Source organism: Hypanus sabinus, chromosome 14, assembly GCF_030144855.1.
Source record: "Hypanus sabinus isolate sHypSab1 chromosome 14, sHypSab1.hap1, whole genome shotgun sequence".
NCBI classification, from domain to species: Eukaryota; Metazoa; Chordata; class Chondrichthyes; order Myliobatiformes; family Dasyatidae; genus Hypanus; species Hypanus sabinus.
In genome coordinates this window covers 42,986,643-43,000,213 of record NC_082719.1, presented here as the reverse complement: position 1 = coordinate 43,000,213, position 13,571 = coordinate 42,986,643, and the positions used below count along the sequence as shown (strand labels likewise).

Sequence of the window (13,571 nt, the reverse complement as noted above, 5' to 3'; positions counted from 1 at the left end):
TTTACTTTCAAAAAAAAGTTTTTATGCAAGGTATAAAGGCCAATCAGCATTGTAGATTTGTTTTGGCGTCAAGATTTTCATTGATGACAAATTTGCAAACTCATCAAATTTTTCTGCTGCTTTGTGATCATCAGACAATTCATCCTTTAAGTTTTAAATTCTTCAAAAATGTGATGCCATGCCCTTCCGTCAATTTCTGCAACCAGCCTGCAGAATATTCACAATTACCTTCAATTCACAGTTTGTGTGATAGATATTTGTTAGTTTCATAATCAGCATACCATTAAGCATCTTGTGTTCACTATGATGCTGACGAATCCACTCTTTAAATGCACGATCAAAATCTTCATTTTTCCCTTTATGCAATGATTTTTTATTTTTTTGTGAACTTCTGTTTATTACATACGAGAGATCTGTGTATCGCCTGGAAATCTTACCAACACCTTGTGGAATTTACACTTGTGACGTCACACAAGTGCTCAAAAACTTCTGGAGTTTGGTGGTTTTCAGATTTTGGACTTTTGGATATTGGATACTCAACCTTTCACCACCTCAATCACTCCAGATCTACTGGACCCAGCAATGTTAAGAATTTTTTAAATTGCATTTTCCTCTATGAATACAGATCAAAGTATGTTTAATTTCTCTGTCACTACCTTTTTCTCCAGTATAATTTCCCCTTCAATCTAAAAGAGAAAAACATCAATTTTTGCTCATTTTTTTCCCATTTCTCATCTCCATTAAACTCTTTAGTTTGTTTTTACATAAAGTTTTCCTAATAAATGTCACAATTCTCCATTACCAAATCTTTCCCCCCCCCCCCCCCCAAATCCTCCAGCTTACTGGTCTTTTCTGGCAACATCTACTTTGGCAAGCCATCCACTTATTTTGATCTAATATATCTTGTTAGCCCACATTTCCTGTTGAGCTTCATATCATCAAATGGAATAGGCATTTACTGTAAATTCTGTATTAATTCTGTAAATGTTGGCTACTGTTCAATCTTTCAGTGTAGTTGCCCAATCCACTTGAGCCAATTTTGCCTCCTCCTGTCATAGCTTGTTTAATAATTAAGACCTTGCTTTATATATGAACTCAAACTTACAAACAATCCATCATATTTCACTTTAAAAAGCTCCTTAAAAATGAAATCAATCATCCCGTTCTTCTCTACTATTATACCAAGCCAAACAGATAATGGAAATCTGAAGTAATATCAATAATTAATAGACACATACACACACACACACAGCTGGAGAGCCACCTGATCTATGAGCCTTGTCTGTATTCTTATTTTCTTAGCAACAGTGTGATCAGCATATTCCCCCTCCTCCCATTTTCCTCTATCTCCCTCATTCAAATGACGGATTCCTTCTCCCTCATTTACACTCCTCCAGATCGATCAGCTAATAATGCCAAGAGCAGGCATGTCACCCAGACAATTTTTGTCTCCAGCAGATCCGAGGGACTCCTTTACTTTCCTCTGCTCAGTCCCCTTTTGTCAACGTACTGCTTGTTTGCTCATTTTCCTACGATGAAGTCATCTACCTGACAATTTACCTCTATTTCCCTCCACAGACACTCAGTGGGACAGGGAGCATCTCAAACCTCCGCTGGTTTTATTCCAGCTCCAATAGTTTTTCAACATACTGGAGAACCATCCTTTTTACACTGTCTGAATTCACCCTCCACACCAACACCAATGATTTGATTTGCTCAGTCTACAGGTAAAATCCCTGTTAATGATCAAGTTGCCCTTATTGTACACAGTTCCCAACTTTGTAGTTTGCACTGTACATGGAAGCCACATACAATCCACAGTAGGAATAAAAATTCAGGAAGTGCTCAGAACACTCGGTATTTGGTCCAGCATTGAGGGAAAAAGAAACAAAGTTAAATTTTTCACCTGAAGGGTCTGTGGGAACGTTAATTATACTTCATTGTTTCCTCGCAGATGTTTTCTCTCCAGCTGAATATTTCCAGAACTTTAGCCTCTAATTTCCAGCATTTTTAGCGCGTGACTAATCAGTCTACAACTGTGAGATGAAATTTAGGTTATTCATATCACATCCACAGTTCTTTAGCTTTAGGTACCAAATATCAGAATCAGAATCATACTTTAATCGCCAAGTACCTGTGCACATACAAGGAATTTACTTCCTGCAGATGTTGTCTCTCTGCTCATAACAATAATAATGATAAATATAAATGAAAATATAGATTATACATACAAGTAGTGCAATCCAAGTAATAGTTAGCAGACAGTTAACCAGCAGTTAACTGTTCAGCAAAGTGACCGCAGTAGGGAAAAAACTTCTCCAGTCTTAGTCTGGAGGGATCTGAAGCACCTACCAGACGGAAGCAGTTCAAACAGTCCGTGCGCAGGATGGAAGGAGTCCTTTATGATGTTCCCCGCCCTCTTCTTCAACCTGGAAGAGTACGGTCCACAATAGAGGGCAGGGAGGCTCCAATGATGCGCTCGGCAGTCCTCACTGTGCGCTGTAGTCTGGTTCTATCCTGCTTGGTGGCGGCTCCAAACCACACAGTGATGGAGGTGCACAGGACAGACTCAATGACTGCAGTACAGAACTGCAGCAGCAATTCCTGAGGCAGACCATGTTTCCTCAAGAGCCACAGGAAGTACATCCACTGCTGGGCCTTCTTCAGGATGGAACTGATGTTCTGCTCCCACTTCAGATCCTGAGAGATGGTGGTTCCCAGGAACCTGAAGTTCTCCACGGTGGACACAGGAATTCAACCTACTGCCTCTAATCAAATACATTTCAATGTAGTGCATTGAAAATCTTGTAACACTATCCATTATTTAATGATAAAAATATCCTTCAACAGCTTTAAATCACAATTTCTTTATTCTCAAATGCTGGATTTCACAGTATGTTTCCCCACTGTAAAGAAATCTTTACTACAAAATCCAATGACCTCAGAGAATTTCTGTTGCCTATCAATGACCTGAAGTAAACTCTTCATTCACAATGCATTTTTGCCTCCATCCAGAGCAACAAAAGTCTGTAACAACTTACAGTCGTACAGTGGGAGCACTTCATGTTAAAAGAAAATGGGATACTACAAACTTGGAAGGCTGGAAAAAGTTCACGGCAAGAACATTAAAACAATGGCCAGCAACACTGCAGTGCAGGAAATGAGAGTTTGTCAAAATTTCCTGACTTTCCTGTCAAGAACCACACATTGGTTTACCTCATCCTACAATTTTAAAATTTAATCTTGGTCTCCCAATTCTAGCAGCAGAGGATCTTGGATAAAAAGATAGTCAAATATTACCTACTATATTCACATTGCCTTCACACCAGATGCCACATTAAATAATGCTGTTTACTGCAGTCTTGGAGTGCTCGGGTATGGGAAAATACCATTTAAATGAGGTCTGATGAGATCATTCAGATCCCAATTACATTAACAGACACTGTATCTGAATTTCATCGCTGACATAAATAATGTGCAAAAGCTTTGTGAGTTTCCTAGAGAGCTCCATGGAGCACCATGACAATGTGTCTTTATTGTTCTTGGGACCCAGACTATTGATTGAAGAAATCAATAAAGCTCATCCAAAGAATGATCTCCGGTTTCCAGGCAACCAGAAATGGATATACCAGCAGTCAGTCTGAGATCTCACCTGGATGCACATACCAAAGACCTGCGTGGGCTGGTAGGTTAATTTTTGGGTGATTTTGCCACTTGTAAACCAGAGGTGGAATCTGGGAATCAATGGTCAGAAAGTGCAAGAATTTTTAAAAAAAGGAATTAGTGTACGTGGGTAGCAAATAGTCAGAATGGACTGCATAAGCCAAAGGGCCTGTTTTTGTGTCTTCCACCCTATGGATGTATGACAAGGCAGGTATTGAATTTGGCATCTTCCAGTCTGCAGGACAGAGCTGTGAACTGAAGGGCTTGAACAGAGTTATCGGCAACACAGCCATCTTCAAAACTCAAAGATTCGAAAATATATAGATCCAGGAGCCCCTTCTTGTAAGCCACTGATTTAATCACTTAGAATTGTGAATTGTCCAGCTTGCAAATACTGCACAAACTGAAATTAGTACTTTTGCTTGTAAGTTAAAGAAATGGGATAACAATCCAAGGACCAACTTTAATCACCATATACATTTACAGGTCTTAGGGATGTTCTGTGGCGTGTTGGCACAACATGCAACCAGAAAAAAACATTCAACAATCATAAAGAAATATACAAAAATAATGTTTTGAATTATGGATATGGAAAAAAATGTGCATGAATTCCAGCTTGTATTTAAAATGTAAACAGCATTATCACAAGTGGTTTTAAGTGTTTACAGAGCAGTGCAGTGACTGAGACAATAGATGGGGGAAGGGGTATAACTAGAATGATCAGATTAACCGCCTGGAGAAAAGAATCGTTTAAGATGTGTGAAGTTTTTTGTTTTAAACTTTTGTTCCAAAAGGGATATGCACATACATGTTCTGTCCCATACGTATGAGAACTTGCTTGTGCATAAATTTCAAACAGGTGACACCAATGAACAGGAAACTGAGATACACTTGGAACAAACGAGAAAATCTGCAGCTGCTGGAAATCCAAGCTACACAACATAAAATACTGGAGAAATCCAGCAGCCCAGGGAGCATCTATGGAAAAGAGTAGTCGACGTTTCACACTGAGACTGTACTTTTTTCCATAGACGCTGCCTGGCCTGCTGAGTCCCTCCAGCATTTTGTGTTGTACACTTGGAACAACTGTCTGGGTTGCTTGGGCCAAAGAATACACAGACTGCTGTCCGAATGGGCCATTCTCCATAACAGCAACATCACATAATTTTCTGCCACATGAACACACAAGTACTCTTACATTCTTCTTGCAAGCAATTGAAAAAAGGCAGTTAAATTAGACGAGAAGAGGACATTAGCTCACAATCAATTGTACCTGATCAGATTCATTGACATCAGCAGAAAAGAAACCAGATTGCTTCCAGTGTCATTAGGAGTGGCTACTTCATAAATGACCAGCGGACTCATCCGATCAATGAAAGAGACTTACAGCCTCGCCCAAACCCACACAATCAGAGACTGTCCACGGAGAGAGAAATGGTCAAGCGCAGAGTACATGAGAAAAAGCAATAAAATGCACATGCTGGAAATCAAATAAGAATTGAAAATATGACAACAGGAGGCCAAGTAAATAGTATATAGAATGAAGAGATTAATCCAAATCCACCTTCACTTACATTTAATTCATACCTATACCAAAGCAAAATAGCCAAAAGCCATCAAGTGCAAATCAAACGATTCCAAACCACTAAGGAGATGTTACAACTAAAAAATAAAGCCTTTGTTAGGAAAAGTGAAGTGGTGAGAGACAGGAACTAGAGGATGGAAGTTACCCCAAAGCTACAGGAGACAGATAAATGGGTGACTGTCAGGAGAGAGAAAGGAGAACATCAAATAGGGGAGAGCACCCCCTGTGGCCACCCCCCTCAACAATTGGTACTCCATTTTGAGTACTGTTGGGGTGGGGGGGGATGTCCTAGCTGGGGGAAGCAACAGTGGCCGTGCCCCTGGCACAGAGTCTAACCCTGTGGCTCAGAAGGGGCAGGAAACTGAAAAAGATGGGGCACACACAAAATGCTGGTAGAACACAGCAGGACAGGCAGCTTCTATAGGAAGAGGTACAGTCGACGGTTCGGGCCGAGACCCTTCATCAGGAGGGTCTTGACAAAGAGTCTCAGCCTGAAACATTGACTATACTTCTCCCTATAGATGCTGCCTGGCCTACTGCGTTCCACCAGCATTTTGTGTGTGTTGCTTGAATTTCCAGCATCTGCAGATTTCCTCGTGTTTGCGTAAAAAGGATGGAAGCAGTTATAGGGGATTCTATAGTTAGGGGAACAGATGGGTGATTCTGTGGACGTGAAAAAGAATCACAGATGGTAGTTTGGCCTTCTGGTGCCAGGTTCCGTGAGGTTTCTGAACGCATCCACAATATCATGAAAAGGGAGGGTGAGCAACCAGAAGTCAAGGTGCATATTGGTTCTAACAACATAAGGGAGAAAACAGAAAGAAGGGAGTTAGGAAGGAAGCTGAGAAGCAGGACCTCAGGGTAGTAATCTCGGGATTACTGCCTGTGCCACACAACAGTGAGGATAGGAATAGAATGAGGTGGCAGATTAATGCGTGACTGAAGGGGACAGGGATTCAGATTTCTGGATAATTGAGATGTCTTCTGGGGCAGGCATGACCTGTACAAAAGGACAGGTTGCACTTGAATGAGAGGACCAATATTTTTGCGGCAGATTTACTAGAGCTGTTGGGAGTGGTTTAAACTAATATGGCAGGGCGATGGGAACTAGTATAATAGAGCTGAAAATGAGCCAGCAGGTTTACAAGTAGATGATGGATGTAATGCGAGTGATTGGGTACAAATGCAGACAGAGTAGAGAACTAAATTGTACCGCAGAGGCAAAATTCACTGCAGGACTGAAGGTGCTATACTCAAATGGCGCGTAGTATTTGGAATAAGGTGGACAAACTCATGGCACAATTAGAGATTGGTCGGTATGATGTTATGAGCATCACTGAGTCATGGCTAAATGGTCACAATTGGAGTTTAACATCAAAAGCTTCACTTTGTCTCAAAAGGCCAGGCAGAAAGTGGTGTTGCTCTGTTGGTAAGAGATGGAATTACATCTTTAGAAAGTGGGGACATAGGGTCAAGACAATGGGGTTGAGATTGCAAAGGAAGCTGGAAAGGGCGTGCAATAAGGATAATGTCACAATTGTAATGGAGGACTTCAATATGCAAGGGGATTGGGTAAAATCAGGCTGGCGTCAGATCGCAAGAGAGGGAATTTGCTGAATGCCTATGAGGTGGCTTCTGTTATTAAGGACAAGGTTTCAGGGTATTTGGAGACTAATGATAAAGTAAGTCGAAGTCAGCATGGTTTCTATAAAAGGAAATCTTGACTGAAAAACCTGTTAGAATTTCTTTGAGAAAGTAACAAGGAGGATGGACATATCAGAGGGAGTGGATGTCATTTACTTAGATTTTCAGAAGGCATTTGAGGTCTTAGCATGATAAAATCCCATTGTGTTACAGGAAAGATACTGGCATGGACAGACGGATGGCTGACAGACAGGAGGCTGTGAGTGGGAATAAAGGGGGCCTTTTCTAGTTCGCTGCCAGTGACTAATTGTGTTCCTCAGGGGTCAGTATTGGGACTGCTACTTTTCACATTGTTTATCAATGATTTAGATAATGGAATTAATAGCTTTGTGGCAAAGTTTGCGGAGGATACAAAGATAGGTGGAGGGGTAGGCAGTGATAAGGAAGCAATGCGATTGCAGCAGGACTTAAACAAATTGGAAGAGTGGGCAAAAAAGTGGCAGATGGAATACAATGTTGAAAAATGTATGATAATGCATTTAGTTAAAAGGAACGATAGTGCAGATGATTATCTAAATGGGGAGAAGGTTCAATATCAGAGGTGCAAGACTCCTAAAGGGTTAATTCAAAGGTTGAGTCAGTGGTAAAGAAGGCAAATGCAATGTTGGCATTTATTTCAAGAGGAATAGCATATAACAACAAGGAGATAATGCTGAATCCTCTGAGGTAAATGTTGAAGCTTTATAATACACTAGTCAGGCTGCACTTGGAGTACTGACATCAATTTTGGGCCCCCATATCTCAGAAAGGATGCGTTGCAGTTGGAGAGACTCCAGAGGAGGTTCACAAGGATGATTTCCGGGAATGAAGGGGTTAACATACGAGGACTGTTTAACAACTTTGGGCCTGTACTCACTGGAATTTAGAAGAATGCTTGAGGATCTTATTGAAACCAACTGAATGTTAAAAGGACTAGATAAGGTGGAAGTGGAGAGGATGTTTCCTCTGGCGGGGGTATTCAGAACTAGAGGGCACAGCCTAAAAATTGAAGGGACACCTTTTAGAACAGAAGCAAGGAGGATTTTTTTTAGCCAAAGAGTGGTGAATCTGTGGAATGCTGAATCACAGACTGCGGTGGAGGCCAGGTCAGTGGGTATATTCAAAGAAGAAGTTGACAGATTGGTCAGGGCATCAAAGGGTATGGTGAGAGCGCAGGTATGTGGGGTTGAATGGAATCCAGGATAAGCCCTGATGAAATGGTGGAACGGACTTGATGGACTGAATTGCCTAATTCTGCTCCTTTGTTTTGTGGTCTTCTGGTGTTTGTCAAAAAAGTGGTTAAGAAATTTCCTAAGATGAGAATAAAAAAATAGGGAGAATATGATAATTTCCAAAGGATAGGGTTTTGGCAACTGGATCAGCAGTGCACAGCTAATGATTTAAAAATAAATCACCAGGTCAAAATTTAAAGTGTAGAAGGTGATTGGAGAGGTGTTCTAAGAAGGGTTCAGCCTGAAACAGTGACACATTAGCTCCCTATTTAAACAGTAAATGACCCATAATTCAAGCAATCTGCTACGTGGAGTGGAAAACTAACTCTATCTATAACTTGCCAGGGTAACAAAATATAGTACTGTACACATGAAGTGTGAAATTTAAAATGCGTGCACATCAGCCTGGGCAATAATAGCTTTACACGTGAACCAAAGGTAACTCACAAAAATTCTACAATAAAATCACAAATTGTAGATCCAGTGACAACCAAAATAAAATAACGTAATAAATTGTATCAACTAACCTCAGAACGTACATAGCCAACAAATGTTGCAACAACAGATTCGTCCATCTTTCTACAATCTTACCAATTGTATCCTATGTATCTATATTATATTTACACACACACACACACACACACACATATATATATACATTATAAGGCCACAGCATCTTCTGGTGAAGGCAACAATTCCTCAGTAGTTACAACTTCACACAAATTTTACTGAACTATTCGAAAACTATGTTTTACTTCTGGAACTTCACCAGTGAAGCACAGGGTCCGGCTTCCCTTTGTTTCAATGCAATGCACAGTTGCAAGACACGTTGCTGGTTGCAGAGGGAATTAGGCAAAAATCTCTTAAAAGTGACTCGGTACTCCACTGCTTCACAATGATCAAGAATGCAATTACAGCCGTTAGTGCTGAACCCAAGTTAACAACGTCTGATTACCTTGATTTCTTTCACATTTCCAACATCCAACTTGAGAAAGTTCAGTCTCTGTAACCTTGCTTTCATTTCCGACCTCCCGCAAAAGCAAGTTGCTCCAAGCCTCCGAATGAACTCTCACTCAGTGGGATCACACCCAGCAGTCTCGTGTAATCAAATGACATTCTTACTGACCCCTAACCTGAGGCAATTTTCTGATAATTCCAAGCAACACAATGCAGCCACTCAACTGCAACTTCCTATTCGACTGTGTATTCGGCATTCGGCTTAACTGCCTGGCTCTCTTCTTAACTCTTTCAATGCTGGATATACGTTTCTTAAAAGTATTTCCCGAGCCTCCCAAACGGAAAACAAAACAGTAAATCCAAACAAGTTTCTGAAGATGTTATGTACTGCAATATAAATTTTTTTCAATAGTGTGTTAAATCTAAATTTACGAACAGTAGTTTGCACTGCAAACAGATTTCTCCTCCAGTGACTTTAACGGAAAAATTGGCAGGTGTGGTGGAACTGGCTGCCAGTGCTGTTTGTTGAATTGCATTTCGTCAAAGACTTAGCTATACCCAGAATGTTTTTCCAGTGTCTTTCTTGTAATATCAAATATCATTGAGTCAGAAAAATCCATGAGTGGGAGACGGCAAAACCCGTTGGATAAACGAAACTGCCTGATAATAGGGCTCAGAATTTTCAAGTCTGCCTCGTCATCAAGGAAGATGCTGCACTCAACTGTAAGTACCATCTTTTGAACAAGGCATGACTTAAATAGGTTAAAGTATTCTTACTTAGGCATTGAAATGTTTTTAATAACTGCTTGACCATGTGTTAATGATTTCATTAATGTACCAGACACTGCTGTTAGTTCAATATTCACTAGCTTCATTTAAGGTCACAGCAACAGGCACACAAGGCAGGAGGAACTCAGCAGTTCAGACAGCATCTGTGGAAAAGAATAAACAATCGACATTCAATCGACAAACTGCAGTACAAAAGAGGCATGAAACCAGCTTGGATTCCGCTTTTCCTAACAACTTCCTCTACAACCGGGCACATCCAATCCTGCTTGTGCTGAATGAAATGCCAGAAATCACTAACGCATGTTCAAACAGTTATTAAAGATATCTCAATGCCCAAGTAAGAATATATGAAGCATCCAAGTGTTGTGAACCCTAGGAAATAATTTAAAAAAACTGTAAATGCTTGAAATCTTAAGTTAAAAAAACTAAGCAGAAGCTGCAAACACTCGGCTGGTAAAGCAGCATCTGAGGAAAGAAATCAGAGTTAATGTTTCAGATTTGCGATCCTTTATTGGAGCGCATTGTGAAACCAGCGCCTTTTTCTATCCCACTTGCCATGTATTGGCCAATCAATGGACCTTCAGGCAACAGAGGTGAAGGCCTCCAACCACTGAGCACATCGACAAGAAACGTTGTCGTAGGAAAGCAGCATCCATCATCAGAGATCCTCACCACCTGGGCCATGCTTTTTTCTTGCTGCTGCCATTAGGTAGAAGGTACAAGAGACTCAAGACTCGCACCACCAGATTTAAGAACCGTTATTACCCCTCAACTAATTATCAGGCTGTTGGACAAAACAGGGATAAGTACACTCACTTGCACATTCACTGAGATATTCCCATAACCAATGATCTCACTCTAAGGACTCTTTATCTTGTTATTTCATGTTTGCATTATTTATTATTATTTATTTATATTTGCACAGTTTGTTGCCTCTACTGGATCTTTCACTAATCCTGTTATAGCTACTATTTGATTGATTTGCACAGTATACCCATGGGAAAATTAATCTCAGGGTTGTATGTGGTGACATATATGTATTTTAATATTAAAATTTGCTTTGAATTTTTGAACACAATGTTTTCTTTCAATAAGAATTAACTATATTCATATTGTATTTTTAACAGAAATAGAATTAGAGAAAAATTAGGAAGGGAATCTCAGAGCTTGGCAAAACACAGTCACTAAGGAGCTATGTCTAAAATTAGGGACGTGCAAGATGCCAGAATTGGAGGAATATTGCACTGATTTGACTGGAGTATATTTCCAAACTACCAGTAATTTACCTCAGTGATAATATTTTATGAAATGCTGGTGCTGACAGAATTCATCATGGAGCGGCACTGAATTACTGCACCAGATTTAGTGCAGGCCTTGGGATAACTTGCTCTTGGAAAGCTACAAGAAGGAGTCAGAGAGAACGCATATCCACCCATGGGGATCAGGTTACTTTTTGGCCAAAGGAATGGGAACCAATGGGAATTGATGTGATGAGACATCAGCAAGAAGATGAGAACCAGTATGCAATGGGGAGTTCAGTGAGACAGAAGTTCTTTTACAATGTGGCTCTAGCTATCGCAGCCAGTCCAAGCAAGCAGCTGCTCAGTAGCCTTTCAGGTGGCTGTGGTGGTGACGAAACTGTCTGGAAGTTGTATCTTCCAAAAAGTTCTGGAGAGTGGAGAGTCCTGTTGAGGTTTATGCCAAACAGCTGTTATGTGGCTTTTTTTTTTACAGATGCATAAAGAGACAAAATTTTAACAGGTGCTGGAAGATAATGAACTAATTAATCATCCACTTTGGTCTGGCCACAACTTGCAGGGCTTTCAGGTCAAAGAGCTGACCATTGAATAAAAAGATCCAAAACCTATCAATACTGCAGTGTTGAGGAATGAAATTTGACACCATTGACAAAATGTGGGCAACTGTAATGGTATAAACTAAATAAATTGCATCAAAAGTATTTCCCATATTGCATGATTGAAAAATTGATGATTAAAATGTTTTTTGGGGGAAAAAACTGCAAAGTGAGAACAATCAAGACCAAACTTAAATTGTTTCCACAGGAAAAAAGCATGAACTGTGCATCGATCACACAGAGAATGCTGGAGGAACTCAGCAGGCCAGACAGCATCTATGGAAAAGAGTATTGTCTACGTTTTGGGCCGAGACCCTTCAGCAGGTTGGCAATACACTTTTCCATAGATGCTGCCTGGCCTGCTGAGTTCCTCCAGCATTTTGTGTGCGTTGCTGAGATTTCCAGCATCTGCAGATTTTTGCTGGTTTGTTACTGTATATGGAAGTTGACTGCATGTTCATAAAGAATATGGCCAAGAACAAATTATGGTTAAGGAATGAACTATTGAGGAATATCCAGGAATGAAACATTCTAAAGACTAGATTATACCTGGGCAGCATAATAACACCCTCAGTTTCTCTGGATGGAGAGATTGAGTCAAGAACCAGAAAAGCCTGCTTTGCCTTGGGTCAGCTGAAAGATCGAGCTTGGTCACAGAACATCAGGTTGGACACCAACTGCAAGGTATACAGGGCCGTTGTCATATCAGCCTTGCTATACACATGTGAGACATGGTGCCCATATCAGAGTCACTTACGCCAGCTTGACCAACTGCAGCAGCATCACCTACGTTCTCTGATGAAGATCACCTGACGAGACAAGGTCTCCAATACCGAGGTCCTCTCTCGAGCCGGAATGCCAGCAGTTTCAACCCTGGTGATGTCGGCCCAACTGCGCTGGGCAGGACATGTTGTCAGAATGCCTGACGGAAGACTGCCCAAGGACATCTTGTACGGCCAACTGTCCAGTGGTACCCGAAAACGAGGAGGCTAGTGACTACAGCACAAGGATGTTCTGCACAAGAGCCTCAAGAACGCTGACATTGCCCCATCAACATGGGAGGATCTGGCTCAAGATCACTCACAGTGGAGGGACGCCATCAGAAAAGGTGTGGACGCTGCTGAGAACAAGCTCATAGAGGCAACAGAGGAAAGGCTTAGGAAGCGCCACAACAGAGCTTCTGCCCCTGCTGCCCCTCCAGGCCTCACCTGCCAAGTATTTGGCAAGCAGGGCCTGTCACAGATCGGTCTGCACAGCCACTCCACATACCAAACCCCACTAACTGACTGAAAGGAACCATCACCATCCTATGGGATGGATAGCCCGAAGAAAAAAAGAAAGAAATTGGTAAATGAAGTCTAACAAAATTCGGAGAGATTCAAAACATCACTTATGATTGTCCTGCTTTGTATCTGACAATACAATGCAGCTGAACTGTGTTTGGATTACTCACTTCCTTTGCACATTAGTAAAATCAGCAAGCTTGATCATGTATTTCTGTCGATGTTGCATTGACACTGGTGTGCGTGCGTGCGTGCGTGCGCGCAAGCAAATTCACTTATTTAGTTGGGGTTCCTGCAGGATACCCACATTCCACTGGAAGACCAGAAGGAACTAAGAAGAATTTCCCTGACATTTCCTGCCATCAGTGACTGTAAAACAGATAGACAGGTGGATAGACAAATAAATAGTTTATTTATTTAGTTATTTATTGGGATGCAGCACAGAATAGGCCCTTCCTGCCCTTCTAGCAATGCAATCCAATTTAGTCCTAGCCTAATCATGGGACAATTTATAATGACCAGTT

The 13,571-nt window shown here is 41.0% G+C and overlaps 1 protein-coding gene across 2 annotated transcripts in view; it reads right to left on the bottom strand.

Annotated features, from left to right (window-relative positions):
* Nucleotides 1–13,571, bottom strand: part of tbc1d1 (TBC1 (tre-2/USP6, BUB2, cdc16) domain family, member 1) — a 244,658-nt gene that overhangs the window by 177,907 nt on the left and 53,180 nt on the right. Inside the window, exon 1 of one of the 2 annotated variants that reach the window (XM_059989028.1) lies at nt 9,119–9,311. The exons of the other annotated variant lie outside the window; for it this stretch is intronic. Coding sequence (XP_059845011.1) covers nt 9,119–9,184 — 66 coding nt within the window. The 5' untranslated portion in view covers nt 9,185–9,311. Of the gene's footprint in view, nt 1–9,118; nt 9,312–13,571 lie in introns of those variants that run through there. 2 annotated transcript variants of the gene reach the window in all.